This window comes from Micropterus salmoides, unplaced genomic scaffold, assembly GCF_014851395.1.
Source record: "Micropterus salmoides isolate LMB-PRFRI ecotype aquatic unplaced genomic scaffold, ASM1485139v1 Ms_hic_scaffold_4, whole genome shotgun sequence".
Classification (NCBI taxonomy): domain Eukaryota; kingdom Metazoa; phylum Chordata; class Actinopteri; order Centrarchiformes; family Centrarchidae; genus Micropterus; species Micropterus salmoides.
In genome coordinates this window covers 21791965-21807083 of record NW_024043372.1, presented here as the reverse complement: position 1 = coordinate 21807083, position 15119 = coordinate 21791965, and the positions used below count along the sequence as shown (strand labels likewise).

General features: G+C 42.2%; 4 protein-coding genes across 4 annotated transcripts; 3 read left to right on the top strand and 1 right to left on the bottom strand.

Annotated features, from left to right (window-relative positions):
• The first annotated feature begins 358 nt into the window (after positions 1-358).
• Positions 359-2609, top strand: LOC119885879 (olfactory receptor class A-like protein 4). The gene is made up of 4 exons (XM_038696192.1): positions 359-637; positions 900-1163; positions 1886-2131; positions 2378-2609. Exons 1-4 carry the CDS (start codon positions 359-361, stop codon positions 2588-2590), a joined length of 1002 nt encoding a protein of 333 aa, XP_038552120.1. The 3' UTR covers positions 2591-2609.
• A 263-nt stretch (positions 2610-2872) lies between these two features.
• On the bottom strand, positions 2873-5001 carry LOC119886235 (olfactory receptor class A-like protein 4). The gene is made up of 2 exons (XM_038696828.1): positions 4906-5001; positions 2873-4819 (listed from the first exon to the last, which is right to left on the bottom strand). Exons 1-2 carry the CDS (start codon positions 4990-4992, stop codon positions 3797-3799), a joined length of 1110 nt encoding a protein of 369 aa, XP_038552756.1. The 5' UTR covers positions 4993-5001; the 3' UTR covers positions 2873-3796.
• Positions 5002-6747: 1746 nt separating this feature from the next.
• fndc10 (fibronectin type III domain containing 10) lies at positions 6748-8907 on the top strand. The gene is made up of 2 exons (XM_038696803.1): positions 6748-6890; positions 7059-8907. The coding sequence occupies exon 2, from the start codon at positions 7218-7220 to the stop codon at positions 8241-8243; it is 1026 nt and encodes a 341-aa protein (XP_038552731.1). The 5' UTR covers positions 6748-6890; positions 7059-7217; the 3' UTR covers positions 8244-8907.
• Positions 8908-9903: 996 nt separating this feature from the next.
• ssu72 (SSU72 homolog, RNA polymerase II CTD phosphatase) lies at positions 9904-14776 on the top strand. Its single transcript, XM_038696818.1, has 5 exons — positions 9904-10173; positions 10983-11126; positions 13058-13197; positions 13409-13527; positions 13842-14776. The coding sequence occupies exons 1-5, from the start codon at positions 10094-10096 to the stop codon at positions 13941-13943; spliced, it is 585 nt and encodes a 194-aa protein (XP_038552746.1). The 5' UTR covers positions 9904-10093; the 3' UTR covers positions 13944-14776.
• The last annotated feature ends 343 nt before the right edge of the window (positions 14777-15119 follow it).

The following is a 15119-nucleotide window of genomic DNA, read 5'->3' as shown; positions in this document are numbered from 1 at the left end:
TTAATCTCTTGTGTTTCATTAACCTGCACCTTGAGCTCCCCAGGGCATAAAACATAGTGTGGCTTCTTGGCTTCCTGAGGGCCTAACAGGGATTGTTTTAGATCGTGACACAAAGACACCTCTGTTGTCATTTTTTTATTGTGATGACACAGACAGCATTGCCCCTTTCCACTGGCCCCAAGAAGGAGTGTCTTAAGTCAACTGACTGCACCTGCAAAGACCAATGAGGTACACTAAATGTTGGCAGCATGCTGCAGGATGGAAACTGAAATATATTCACCTGACAAATTAAAGTGAAGAGGGAGTATGACTTTATATCAGCTATTAAAACCACTTCATAGACACGGTTTTTGAGACAATGGCTGCAATGAACATGGAGGCAAATGGAAACATCAAGCTTGTAGGGAAGGGACAGGGCGCCTCTGTGTCCCCTGTACAAGGTGCCTTTTACACCATACTGGTGATTCTGGGCATACTGGGTAATGCCACTGTGGTCGGGGTAATTGGTAACAGCGCAATAATGGACCGTGGTGGGGGACGTAACTCGGACATCATCATCATTAACTTGGCACTGTCTAACCTGCTGTTGACTCTGTGGAGGAACACACTGCTTATCTTCTCAGACTTGGGAGTCCTGGTACGTGGTCTTCAAGATCAACAGTTTGTAGTTTGTTGCCAATGAGTCACTCTTTAGTTATTTCAAAGGATATGTAGATTTTACTTTTTTGTCAGTGCCAAATCATTCAGTTTGCCTACAGCAGATGAAAAGTTAAGTAGACAGGAGGTGAATTAAATGTCAGCTGGGCTGGTGAAAGAGACCTATTATCTACGTGAGTATAGGATAGTAGTCGGGAAAAGTTCTACATTTCTGAATATGCACCAGTCTCTTTCTTTCACAGCTATATTCATCCAAAGAGATTTGTCAGTTCCTTATGGGTATCTGGGTGTGGCTGCGAACCGTCAACGTGTGGTCTACATTCCTCCTCAGTGCACTCCACCGCCAGACATTGGGGCGTGTGGCTCCCATTAATGGGAACCTTCACAGGCCCCAGGGTGCTCCTAAGACCCCACTGTTGATTCTGGGCCTCATCTGGTTTCTCGGCTTTATTTACTCCATTCCTGCTCATATCTTTTCCACAAACGGGAACAAGAACAGCACAGAGGTGAGAGCCTTCTGCAACAGGAGGCTGCATGGGCTTAAATTAAATATATCAATTACAATATTAAATGAATTTAGCGAAATTATCTCATTACTGCAAAGTCTGCTGCTTACCGACCCACCTTGTTCTCCTTTTGTATCGTCTGCCTCCCTGTTCTCCTCCTATAACAGTGTCCCCATAATCGTAGGAACCTACTCTCAATCCTGCTAGAAGTCACGTTGTGAGAGGAGTGAGAGTGAATCTGACTGAGATATTCTGAGCGGTATGCAAGGGAATAAATTAGCCTACAATGTAATATACTTTTGTATATTTCTCACTTCCCCCCTGATGTTCTGAATAACTCACTAGATCTGTCACTAGTATCTTTTTAGAAATAGAGTTGAATAGGCAGCAGACCAAAACACCTTGAGGCTTATGAGGGGGGTGGACATAGTCTTTCAAAACTTATTAACACATCGGACTTGTACGACAACAGTGGTAATATTTTAATTTTTTAATCCAAATTATTGCGAGGGACAATTCAGTAATTAGTGGATATAGTATAGGGACATGTCTAGCTACTGTCCCTGCTAAATTCTACACCCTTAGTGATGAGGAAATTAAGTCAAATCCCTAAAACAACAAACATTCAATGTGAAACAAACATGGTGAGACTGGGTTGTATTTACCACTCTGTGTTCTGCATGTTCTGACTCCACTCCTCCATCTTCCTCCTCTTATCTCAGACCCTGATGCTGGTGAGCGGCACAACGCGCCCCCTGCTGGGCTGTTTGTGGAACTTCCCCTCCAGCTACAGCGGCCTGGCCTATGCCACCACATCTATGGTGATCCATGAAATAATTCCTATAATACTAATGTCTGTTACCAGCCTGGGCTCCCTTTACACACTCTACATGCACGGTAGGAGGCAGAGTCCGGTGCAAGATGCACCTGTCATAAAACGGGTGTCTGCTGAGAAACGAGCCGCCAAGGTGAGGAAGAGGAGGGTGACTGAAACTTACTGAAACAATGTTTATCATGCAGATAAACAGTTGATTGGTAAATTAAAATGTTTAATCTACAGCAGACCTGAGAATTAATTTATGGAAGCAGACAAACATGATTATCAATTGTGTTAGCAAAAGCTTTATTGGAGACAAGGTGAACATATTTCATCAAATCTCATTATCTGATCTGAGTTTCGCTTCCCTAATTCTTTGTGTCGTGTGTTTCTCCAGGTGATTCTCGCTCTCGTAATTCTCTTCGTTGCATGCTGGGGAACCAGCATTATCTCTGTCAACTATTACAACTACAACCGCGGGTCATCGGTGGAGTTTCTTCTGATCGTTGCTCGTCTTGCCAACATCATCTTCATCACCATGTCACCTGTTGTTCTGGCAGCTGGCCACCGGCGGCTGCGCTCTTTCATCAAGTCTATGCTCGCTCACTGACACAGCTTCCGACCAACAGTACACTTTGCAACTTTTTATTTGCATCAATTTCCCCCAAAACATTTAAAGCAGGTTTGTGGTTATAGGTATGAACATATGATGTTTCTCTCTGTAAACCTTTGCATGTGTGTGTAACTGGATTTGTACTTAGGTCCTCAATGGAAGGCAAAGTGCTAAAAAAAAATATATAGCCTAATTAAGGTTACAAGGATTTGTGCAACATGACCCTGTGAAATAAACTCTTTATGTAGACAGGGCTGACAGATGATGTGATGCCTTTATTTTACGGTCAGAGCAAATGGTCATCAAACTGATCATTTAGCTGATATTACAATATGTTTTCATTAGTTTTCCTGCCAATATCTGGGTGTAATATTTTGCTATGTTCAGTGTAGAAAGGATGTGATTTGAAAGCAAAATCAAAGTGTTGTGTTTGTTATTCCCTGTAACAGTGGACCCCTTAAAGATTATAAATGGTTATCAGCAAAATCTACAGTTTTGTACCATCTACAGTTGTTACCATGACGGCTACTGACTAAGGATTTCATATTTTGTCATCCTATGTGTAACACAACAAAATAATATTTTAGCTAAATCTTAAGAAGAAATATTCTAAGACAGTAGGAGACTACTCTCAATTTGAAATAGCTGGGTTTCTGAATTTGTTTGTAGAAATCTATAGTGGTTAATAATAATTAAACAAATAGCAAACTTTTAAGGATTACTTGCGGAGCTTTCTGTCATTTTCCCTATGTGCTACACTTTGGCGTATTAGAGATTGGACTGGGTTTGAGCTGTCAGGAAGTCTTGATTGTGCTAAGTAACAATAAAATATATTGGCTTTTACAAATAAACCTGACAGCGCAAACAGAAGAAAAATCAAGGAATTGTCAGAACACATCTAAGCTCAAAAGAAACAATCAATGACTCATTGGATCAGATAAAAGTATTTAAGCGATAAAAGAAACCAAGTCAGTGATTGCACTGTAATGATTTCTGACCTAGCCAAAGTCTCTCAGTTTGACCTGCATTAAATGGCTTAAAATATCTCGAAGTATAGTAAAATAATATTTGAGTTCTGTCCAGAGGAAATGCAGTGTGGCGCTTCTGGATTCAAATTGAAGATGCTTTTGTTCTTATTGGGTGTAAATTTTTGTATTTTTCAGTACTTTAGTATCAATGCAGTGCAGTCACACTTTGCTTCCATCATTCATTTGCTTTAACTTTCTCCTTCACTTGTATGACCTTTCTCTCTTTTTGAACAATAAAAATGGTTTGTTTTTCCTTCTTTCTTTTAGCCTTTTGTGATTTCGCCCCCTCATTAGTGTCATCACTGTGACATTTTAGAGCTTTAGACCACCCCATTGTCATTCTCAAGATTCTCCTTCTCAGCTTACCATGTCCAAGGGCCACCACAATGGGACTGAATCCTACAAACAGCGACGCAGAGAACTGGGCCACAGTCAGCAGCCCTTCAGCGTGCTGTCCCCTATTATGGTTATAATACGTCACTGCAGCAACCTGTAACACCCAGCAGACCACGAAGAGTGACACTAGCGCCAGGATTACATGAGCTGCTTTGCGTTCAGTGGACACATGTTTGTCCAGCTCCCCATGGGTTCCTCCTGACTCTCCCCCTGAGGTAACAGCTCGGATGTGTTTGGCCAGAGCATGAAGTGTGACGACGTTGGTGTAAACCATCAGCACAAGTGGCAGAACCTCATTAAGTGCCAGCGAGGTGGAAGCGAAGGCTGCGCCCTGTTCAACGGAGGGGAACTCCCAGACACAGCCCAGCAGAGGCCTGGTGGTGCAGCTGATCACCATCAGCTTCACAGTGACGTTGCCAGTAACATGAGTGGTATATGCCAGAGCTGGAAGTGAGAAGGCCAGATTTGCCCCCCACACCAGCCCTAGAACAATCCAAACCCGATGCCTCTCCCTCCGCTGTGCAAGAGGTCCAAAGGACACATTCTGTCGCCTCAGGGTAGTGCAGTGGAAGACACTAAGTGCCAGAGTCACCCAACAGCCCACAGCTCGCCACCACACCCACAGCAACATGAAGACTCTGCACAACCATGGAGACAGCGTCACATCCAGGCCCAGGTCAGACACAAAGATAGGCACTGTGCGGAAAAGCGAGGTCAGCAGGTTGGCCAGCGACAGGTGCACCAAAAGAGTGTCAGAGGGAGGGAGTACCGAAGGCTGTCTCTCGACAGCTGATTTAAACACCTGAGAGTATAAGCAAGACAGACTGAGAACAAAACCACCCAAAACATTCAGCTCAGATGACAAATAAATATTCTACATTATCTTACCACATGGATGACCAAGATGTTTCCCAAGGTGCCAGAAAAGACCAAGAGCCCAAACAAAACAGCCTCGACTGTGAGGACCTCTGACATGGCTTCATCCTCTGCATGGCGACATAGTTCGCTTTTTCTTTGAGAGAAGCGTGTGTGTGAGAGTCTGAGTGAAACGTCAAGGCTTCACCTGCGCCACTGATGGTCATCAAGGTGTTTTATATGCACAGACAAACAAATAGCCGTGTCACACAGAAGGCTTTATCTTTGCTGACCAGGCTCAAGGTCAATTTAATCTAATACGTTGACGCCTTGAGGGTGCATGCAAAGGCAGGCATTTTCCACATCTTCTATCCGCGTCACCAACCAACTGCAAATGCTGTCTCTTGATCTGATCACATCAACAGGTGTGGGTCGCTGTTACTTGTTGTGTTCATAACTGGCCCTGTCCCGATTGAATTGTTCATACTACTAGCGTATCTTATCATTTATCTAATGCAATCTGTTCATTTATTTTTCTTAATGTCCCATAGTTTAGCTTAATAACAATAGCTAGAATCGGACCTACAGATATATCATTAACTGCAGATCACACAGATTTAACCAATTATCCAATGCGACCTCTACGTCACAAATGGAGCTATGGCAGTCCGCTGATGAAGTGTTTTTTCCTAGTCAGCCATTCCTACTTGCCCTTGTTACTAATTGTTTACTGGGTTGTCAAGTTTCTCCCCTGGGGACGAGGCAACAATGATGCATCTTGATGATCCGTTTTTTCCATTGCGTTTGGGATTATTTATTATCCTGAGATTTTTCTTTGTTTAAGAGACCATCACGTAAACACTACAAACAAAACATGTGAACACAAATAAATCTTACAATAACTGCAGGGATTAATTTACTTCATTATATTATGTATTTCTTTAATTGGATCCTCACCCCATCTTATATAAACAACACATTTACTAAAATAAGTTAAACCCAGGAAAAATCTCCAGCAACCACTTTTATGTAGTGCAATAGTACTTAATTAAAAACACACATAATAAACAGTGTATATAATGGACATGTAAACTAGAAAAATCTGTAAATACAGGTTTATATAAGCATCCAACACCCTGTATGGTGCATCTCTTTTAGCAAAGCATTAAATGCAATCAATGGCAAATTATACAGAAAGAGACCAACGATGTATTCTCCGGTTCGTGGGTGTCACTTTACCAATGGCCAAATGAATTTAAATTCTGTTTTCTGCATTTGAACTATGTCTAAAAGCACAGGGAAAGGTAGGTAGCCATAGACCTTATCAGAAAATTGCCCCAATATTTAATAGCCTATTTAAGTATATTTCAAAACTCTAATCTGAAAATTTAGGCTATAGGTAGGCTACCATTTGTTTATGGGTTGAGGTTTGGATTATTTTTCCATATTAAAAGGTAAATTTGAGTCAATTGTGATCTGAATCATCACCAGCAGTTATGCAAACAATGAGCAAAAATAATAATTTCTTTTTTAAAGCTTTTTGTAAAACATTTGTAAATGTTAACCCAGCCTACGCACATCTAAGCATCATTACTTCAAACCTATTTGGCTCTCTGTGACCATAAAGCCTAAATGTAAACTAATACAAGATTATGAAAAAGATGGCACATTCTTATGGAAACGGTTTGCGGGTGTTGATTGCACAGGTCGGCCTAATCTGAAGTGAGGGGCCTGCAGCTGCAGCAGCACAGGTGGGATGCATCGGACAGTGCTGTCAGGACTCCGGTTGTTGTCTCCGTTATTGACAGAGCACTACGTGGGATGATGACTCACAAACCGACTGCTGATGACTACAAATATTTTGTGCACGCACCCACGCTCGCAAGCGCTCCGCGGCGCGCGCTCCTTCACGTGCACTCTCACAAAGCAGGCATCAAAGCCTTTACGTCAAGCCAGACAGGAAGACGAAAGAAAATCTGATAGCACGATAGCGGAGTCCTCACGTCCCACCGAAACAAGTAAGGGATTTTGTAGAAATGCATGTGAGTCGGAAGCTGCACTGAGGTGACTGTTATCGCCGTTTAGGCGTCCATAACTTAATCATGCACGCTTATCCTTTGCAAGGTCACTACTCGGATCTCTTACTGCCAGGATGGCCGCATGATTAAATGTTATTTCTGTCGCAGATGCATACCCGCTCCTCTCGCCCGTGGACATCCTGTTTCACAGGGATTTCGTCTGTGTGCACTGAGGCAGAGCTGATCGTATGGCAGACACCAGCCCGCCGTGTACCATCGCCCATCTGATCCACTGTGAGAGAAAATAATTCGACGTGAGGAAGTGAGATGAAAAGCCAACAACGACCCTCCCTGCTCGCCTTATCGGCACTCCTGCTCTGCACGTTACACCAGACAGCTGGATCCAGCAGCTCATCATCATCATCATCATCAACAACAACAACATCGGAGGTGAGAGGCAGGAAAAAATTGGAGACGCCCCAAAACTGGCTTAAACAGACTGACATCAGTTCCAACTATGGCAATGACAGCCACAAAAGTAGGCCATCGCTAACGCTTAAGGAGGTAACAGGCCAAGTGAATGGCTTCACTGTCAACACCAGCAGAGGCAATATTACTACTGTGACATCTGAAAGGTCTGGCAGGGCACCAAGCTGGAGCCCAGACGATGGGGTGTCTCCGCTGTGTGCCTACCGAGTGATTGAGGGAGGCATTGGGGGGCAACTGTGTTTTCGACACACTCTGCCTGGGTACAAGTGCCGCAAGGGAGACTGCAGGACAGTGGTGTCATTGAGGAATCTGGTGGCAAATATTCTTATCAATGGCAGCGTACTGTTACAGTGGACCCATGAGGGAGAATCCACGATGACTGGCCGAGACGTGAAGACAAAAGAGCCTGCATCCGATCAGAAGAGCAGGGTGGATCCTGTGACAAGAGGGGAAACTCTCAGATCAAACACTGTTTTCAGTGGCCGCCGCCACAGACGGGGAGGCTACGAGTTGAGCTGCTGGTGGAACGGAAGTTATACTCAGTTTGAGTGTGCTGGTGTCCATCTTGGATCTGGCTGCAGGGACTTTCTCCTGACTGAGCTGCATGAGAACATCCCCTACCGCATCTGCCTCCGCTCTCTGGTCCACTCCAACCCAGCCCAGAGGGCAGACCAGCGGGACTGTGTGGAGTTTACCCTGCCGCCATCTGGGATGCAGGACATTGTCATCGCCATGACAACGGTGGGGGGAGCCATCTGCGTGATGCTGGTCATCATCTGCTTGCTGGTGGCATATATCACAGAAAACATCATGAGCCCCACGACACAGCACTCATACTCCTACCACACTCACTCACGTCACTGATGTTACACTGAATCCAAGATGCACCGCTAAATAAATCATTACATTTAACATCCATGACGATCTAATCTCACAATCACAGTGACTTGTTGTCAGTAATAGTCCTTTTTTTAATCAGCAGCATAATATGATAGGCCTACACACCCTGGTATGACTGAATTGAAGCACAATCTGCTGTGGCTCTGCAAATTACATGCCTTGTCAACCTCTGCAAGGGTGCACTGAACCAATAGTACTGGTAATCTACATTTACTATTATAAAATAGTTTACTGTGTTATGTTTTTGTTCAAGGTTGTCTGTGATTGAGTCCGTCAGTCTGTTTGCTGGCAGCATTTAAACAGCAATACAATAAATGCGGTGGCTTTGAGTACATGCGAAACAGCAGTTTTTGCTAAATGTGCAGCCTGTGAAAGTGCCCAGATGTGTCCTGCTTGTCCTTGAGAGACAAAGAAAAAGTGAACTTTACTGACTTACATTTTTCCACTTAACTAAATCATCACACCATCTAGTTTTGCTTTTAGGTCTGCAGTACAGTATTTGTACCATTTTGTGAAGGGCAATCCAGTCTTGTGTACAATCTCCACATACTGTGCCAAACATCTTGAGAATGCCGTTATGTCCTGCTGTCAGTGAATAAAGTACCATGAGGTCATTTGTAATACTTTACAGCTGTTCTTATTTTTCTCCTTGTGGGCGTGTGTGTGTGTGTGTGTGTGTGTGTGTGTGTGTGTTAGGTTTTCACATCCCAGGACAATTTAGAAGAATTAAAAACAGACTGGAATTCAAAATATCTATATAAACACAATCCCTATAGGAGAAAATGGGGCTTGATCCCATTATTTAGCCTTTTCTGGATGGTTAAACTCGATACAAATGTATCCTGAAAATACTAGGAGATCAGGAGGAGAGAATGGGCATTATGTAGCCTCTATCATGATACATTCAACATAATGTCATAACACTGAAATATATATATATATATATATATATATATATAGGGAGAGAGAGAGAGAGAGAGTTACTGCAGTATAAATAGTATGCAGATTTGTGTCATCTCAGAGTCTACACTGCAAAGCACAATATGATATAGTAAAACAAACAAACCATGTTGCTGCCATTATACACACTTTACAAATGGAGTAACACAAAACCAAGCAACACCTTTATCTCTAAAACATAGAGGTAAAAGTTATGGGAAGATTAGAAATATGCAGTTGCTATTCAGAACTGTTTATGAATGAAGAAGCAAGGTAGTTTAAAAGAGCGCTACCAAACAATTAATAATATAAAGAGATAAGTATATAATCAAATATTGCATAGGATTACGAGTAGGCCCACACTGCCTGTTTGCAAAACAGTGTAACATGGTGTCTACTTGTGTTTTAGTTAAGAGTTTGAGGTAATGTTTGTGTTTTGCTTTTTGTGTCAGCAGCTGTGTCAACAGATTTGATTCACGAGTGTTGCGATATTTTTATTTAATTGCCCCGGGTGTTCTCGTGGCCACTTTTACTGTAGTAAAATATGACTTAGAAGGACAATCATAGTCTTCCCAGCATGTTTGTTTATAGACGTCATGTCTACGTCGTTACATCTTTCAGCGTGGACGGCAGGAAGCTCCGCCCTGAAGTGACATCACTCGATAAAGCCGCATTCAACTGAAGGGGCTCCGCCATTTTAACTTCCTGCTTCCAAAGAAGACGAGCCAATCGCACAGTATTTGTACTCGTACGGTTTTATTATTTAGTGTTACAAAAGGGTTTGTCTTGTTTATTTTGTCTCACAGGGATCTAACTGACTACTTGTATTTAGTTTCTGAGAGCTTGTGTCGGTTAGCTTCAGCCGGAGAGTCGCTATGCCGAGCCACCCGCTGCGTGTAGCGGTTGTGTGCTCGAGCAACCAGAACCGCAGTATGGAAGCGCACAATATCCTCAGGTAAAGATGAGCCGCCGGGACGAGAAGAAAAGGAAAAAGCTATCATGAAGTGAACCAAATCTGTGCGGTACCGAGCCGTTTTCTGAGCCGGCCACGAGCCATGTCGACACAGTGACAGGCAGTCCGTCGGGCCTCAACGCAGTTAACAATGGGGTCGCTCCTCCCGAGTGTCACACGGGGGGCTACGACCCACTTTAAACGTTTTGACTAAGTTTCAGGTTTGCGAGTGCCTAAAGTAATGGTCCAAACATGTTTTGCTTTCAAACAGATTCAGGGCTTTCGAAATACTGTACCGGCCCAACTTGTTATGTAGTTCCCCCCTCCCCCCCATATGTTGACAAGAGCGCCCCCTTTAGGGACATTTCCGGAAGGGAGCAACTGCAGCTGAGCAACACCGGGAAGCTTACCATCTCTCATCAGTCTCCTCATCCACATCCCAGTTAGACATTTTATATCTAGACTTAATTGTTTGTAAAACTACAAGTGTGTGCTGGTTTGGGGTTGTCCAGTCACTTCCCACTTGCCTAGTAAACATTTAGACTGACTGACGCAGTACAGGAGGGACGAGCTGGAAATGGGCCTACGCTCTTAGTGTGCAGTGATGTCTTAATTCAACCTGTGACCAAACATTAAACATTCAGTTTAGAGCTTGTATGTGGAGACATTTTGAAAAGCTGATTCCTTGCACGTAAGGAATGGAAAGACGCTGATTATTGCATTCTGCTTCTATGTACTAATGTTTTCTTGTATCTAGTGGTGTTGCCAGAAATGGTATGTAATTTACGGTCTTGTCCTTTTCGTCTTTGCAGCAAACGTGGATTTGACGTGCGTTCATTTGGGACAGGGTCTCATGTGAAGCTACCCGGTCCTGCCCCGGATAAGCCAAATGTGTATGACTTCAAAACGACATATGTACAGATGTACAACGACTTGGTCCGCAAGGACAAGGAACTGTATCCCGTTCTCACTCACTTTTATATACACACACATGCACGCACATACTGTATGCTGGAAGCCAGATAAGTAATCATGGCCCATGTACACTCTTAGTTTTGATATTAATCTTTGTGGAAGTTGATGCAAGTGTCACGGCATTTGAACGGCACAGCAGACGGGACCACACCGATGGGTAAATCAAGTACAGGGATTTTAAATGTGTCACAGATATATGCTTTGTTATTAAACCTATAAAATACAGAGGATGGAAAGACACCTTGCAATACAACAGCCACGCAGCAGTAAGTGCAATTTGGTGAAGATCATAAACTGTCTGTATTTGTGAGGGTCTTAATGTTAATGCTGTTGTTCCACGCTACTGCAGTTTCCCTGTGTTTTTCAACATAGACACAGTAGATATTTTAGCAGTTTGAGTAAATTAGACAAATTTAAAATATATTTTGCTAGTATTCAATTTAAAATCTGACTTGCTTGTCTTTTGTAGTCAATTGCTTTTATTAACTGTCACTGGTGTGTCAGTAATAAACACTACTTTAACAAACAAACTTTAACTAAATAGAAAGTATGAAGAAGCCAACCACAGGAGAACTATTGGCAAAGAAAACCAGTGGTCACATGTAGATGACAGTGACTGAAAGAACAACCAACAGGGAATTTAACAAGTATAAATCATGTGCAATTTTCCCGGAGAGGGAATACATTAAACAAGGAATAGGCTTCTTCATCCTGTTTGAAGAAGTGGCTTCCTGAGCCACATCTTTAAATATTATTGGTATTGATATAATCATTTATTACAACCACATGCGTTACACACATGCAACCTTGGAACGCATTATAAATAGCCTGGAATTTGCTGAAGTAAAATCTGCAATAGTGAGTGATTTCCACAATGTCTTTGATTTCATCAACATTATTGCTCCTGTCAGTGAGTACTGACTAAGTAAAAGTAACAGGTGCTACTTTTTGGTCTTCATTGATGTAGTTCAAATAATCCATGTCTCCAGTGAGTGAGCAATCTAAATTTGAACCTGCTTTTTTGTTATATATTTTAAGGCTTTCAGATAATAACTTTGTAGACTAGGCCAAATGTAGGCCTGTTCCTTCAGTTATTCTGGGTAAATAGGCCACTTAAGTGAAAATCCAGGCTCAAAAGTAGGATAGATGTGCTTCACCAAATTATTGCTTGCTTTTGCTAATGATGTTACTATTTTGGAGGTGTAAATTTTACCAGATTAGGTTGGGAGGTCAAATCTGTATTACAAATTGTACTCTATTTGTTGTATTCTTGTGACTTGGATTTCTTGAAAATATAGTCCACTGCTATAGACAACTCATCATAGTGGTTGGTCTTTTTTTATTCATGTATTTGGCCATGTCTTGCAGGATAGCCATGTAGTGATGGGGCAACATAAACTCACTTTGGCTTTGTTTTAGAAACATGGAGTGAATAATTACATTTGTGGTGAGGACAACACATGTCGGCCTGCTATTATCAGTAAGGCTTGTTGATGATGTTAATATTAAAACTTTGCTGAATGGATTGATCACAGTCAAAAGTTTAACATTTTACTGACATTATGCAAAAATGCTGTTCCTCTATTTACCTCTTTTGTCATCTTTTTTTTTTTTTCCTCAACAGACCTACCACTAAGGATTAGTAGGCTTTAGACACCACTAGAGGGGGCTGGAGTTTGTCTAATACAAACACTTAGTGACGCCATTTGAAGCATGTTTCCCATAAGGCAAACAAAATATACAGTCTCATAGAGGCAGGTGCATATCTTACTATTTTACACAGGCTCACTGGGTATTGGCCTGTTTGTTCTGTTGACTGAGATCCTGTCTCTAACAGTCTGTTGAATGTGTTGTGTTACTTTTAAATGCTTCTCTCGCTCCTGCTGTGCTCCTTGACCTCCCCACTCTTCAGATACACACAGAACGGCATACTGCACATGCTGGACCGCAACAAGCGCATCAAATCAAAGCCGGAGCGCTTTCAGAGCTGCAAGGATAAGTTTGACCTGGTGATCACCTGTGAAGAGAGAGTCTATGACCAAGTGCTGGAGGGTGAGGCTTCTTATAAGAAATGTGTAATTACTGAAGAGATATGTTGATCATGCGGCGCCCCTTGCAAGAACACTGCTTTGGTGCTAGTTTTTGTGGGCATACACAATCGCACACCTACTCCTCAATTATTTGCGCAGACCAAGTTTTTACTCCCAACACTTCTGATTGTATGACACACACTTTCTTTTTTTAATCTGTTATCGTTCCCCAGATTTAAATTCAAGAGAGCAGGAGACTCTACAGCCTGTGCACGTCATCAACGTAGACATTCAGGATAACCACGAGGAAGCCACGCTGGGTGCTTTCCTCATCTGTGAGCTGTGTCAATGTGTGAGTGTCTCCTACTGAGGGCAGAGTGCAACAGACACTCTGAGTTATTGATGACATTGTGGTTTAATAATGAAAATGATGCAGTCAATCTATATCCATAAGTAATATGAATAAAACGGTCTTTTAGTGTGCATAATGTGCCTTCCAGTGTATTTCCCAAATAGGAGATTCTGTGGTCACCTAATGACAATGCTGCCAGTGCTATGAAAGGGTGCTATGTTTCATAAATGGAGTACAAAGATTGATTTAAGTTCATTGGTGCAAATGTGTGTGTGCAGACTGTGTTTAATGTGCCTCCTCCCCCACCCCTGCAGATCCAGCACACTGACGACATGGAGAATGAAATCGATGAGCTCCTACAGGAGTTCGAGGAGAAGAGCAACAGGCCTTTTCTTCACACTGTCTGTTTCTACTGATACGCAATAGAAATTTGCAATAAACACAGGCCCAGACCACAAGCAATCAAGCAACAACACACACACACACACACACACTTTGTATTCCTCAGTCATCTACGCACAGTACATACAGATTGTGTGCCTACACACACACACAAAACACACACACAGCTTAGGGTCAGGACCTAACAAATGGCTGCTGTCGGACATATTGGTGATGATGGGTTTTTCCTCTATGCAGAGGACAGACTCGCTGCTCTTGCTCTGCCTTTATTTCTCCGTATCAAGGTCAGGCCAAGGTCCTCCCTCCATCCCAGTCCAGTGAAATCACTCAACCATGTCTCCTCAGGGAGAGCCATAACACCCACACCCCCTGATTCAACAACTCCTTTACAAGTCCCTCTGATTTTGTTCAGTACAGCATATTGATGCAGATTTTTTTTCTTTCCAGATCTATAATTGTAATTGATTTAAGCATATGTCAGATTTTTATTTCTGACTTGGGACAGTGTAAATGTGTTTCAGACAGGGGAGAATTAATTGAACTGAATGAGTGTTTTTGTGCGACCATGTCTTATAGATTATTTAGGATTAAGTTAAAGTGGGTGGGCTAATAATGAATAACCAAACCTAGACCTCTCTGAGGCTCTCCTCCAATGTGTTTCCAATATAATGTGTTGATTCATATTTAAACTTGGATATGCTGTTTTTCAGGGCATAGTATTTTTTTTGTAAATGTTAAAGAATTGAAGCATTGTAATTATTTGCAAACTGCGAGCTCAGCTCAGAGTGCCTGATTTTTCTGTATGTACATATGAATCCACTAAAGAAAGAAACATCTCTAAGAAACATGGCAGGACTCTTTATTTGCTTTTTGATATTTAATTCATTTAATTCAGTTTTTTTAGTTCATGGTGGTTTTATGTAACAGCATTAATGTAAGATTGAAAATGAGTAGGCTAATGACAGTATTTGCACTTACATCAGTGGACCACTATCAAGCTACTGGATGTTTTCAGATTAGAGTTATAGCCCTCTGTGGACAAGCAAGGACATTTTGATTATTTTAAAATATTTAGGCAAAAACATGTAAATAATGTCCTTAGTTTGGCTTTGGATAGTAGCTAATTCACATTTGCAGCTCCAACTTGTGGTTCACTGACAGAAACCGTGTGTAGGTGTTCTAAATAAAGC

Excerpts from the sequence above, each read along its gene's own strand:
- LOC119885879 (XM_038696192.1), top strand. The coding sequence starts at position 359 with ATGGCTGCAATGAACATGGAGGCAAATGGAAACATCAAGCTTGTAGGG. Across the intron at positions 638-899 it reads TCTCAGACTTGGGAGTCCTG|CTATATTCATCCAAAGAGAT; the intron begins GTACGTGGTCTT and ends TTTCTTTCACAG. Across the intron at positions 2,132-2,377 it reads CTGAGAAACGAGCCGCCAAG|GTGATTCTCGCTCTCGTAAT; the intron begins GTGAGGAAGAGG and ends GTGTTTCTCCAG.
- LOC119886235 (XM_038696828.1), bottom strand. The coding sequence starts at position 4,992 with ATGTCAGAGGTCCTCACAGTCGAGGCTGTTTTGTTTGGGCTCTTGGTC. Across the intron at positions 4,820-4,905 it reads ACATCTTGGTCATCCATGTG|GTGTTTAAATCAGCTGTCGA; the intron begins GTAAGATAATGT and ends TTATACTCTCAG.
- fndc10 (XM_038696803.1), top strand. The coding sequence starts at position 7,218 with ATGAAAAGCCAACAACGACCCTCCCTGCTCGCCTTATCGGCACTCCTG.
- ssu72 (XM_038696818.1), top strand. The coding sequence starts at position 10,094 with ATGCCGAGCCACCCGCTGCGTGTAGCGGTTGTGTGCTCGAGCAACCAG. Across the intron at positions 13,198-13,408 it reads CTATGACCAAGTGCTGGAGG|ATTTAAATTCAAGAGAGCAG; the intron begins GTGAGGCTTCTT and ends ATCGTTCCCCAG. Across the intron at positions 13,528-13,841 it reads TCTGTGAGCTGTGTCAATGT|ATCCAGCACACTGACGACAT; the intron begins GTGAGTGTCTCC and ends CCACCCCTGCAG.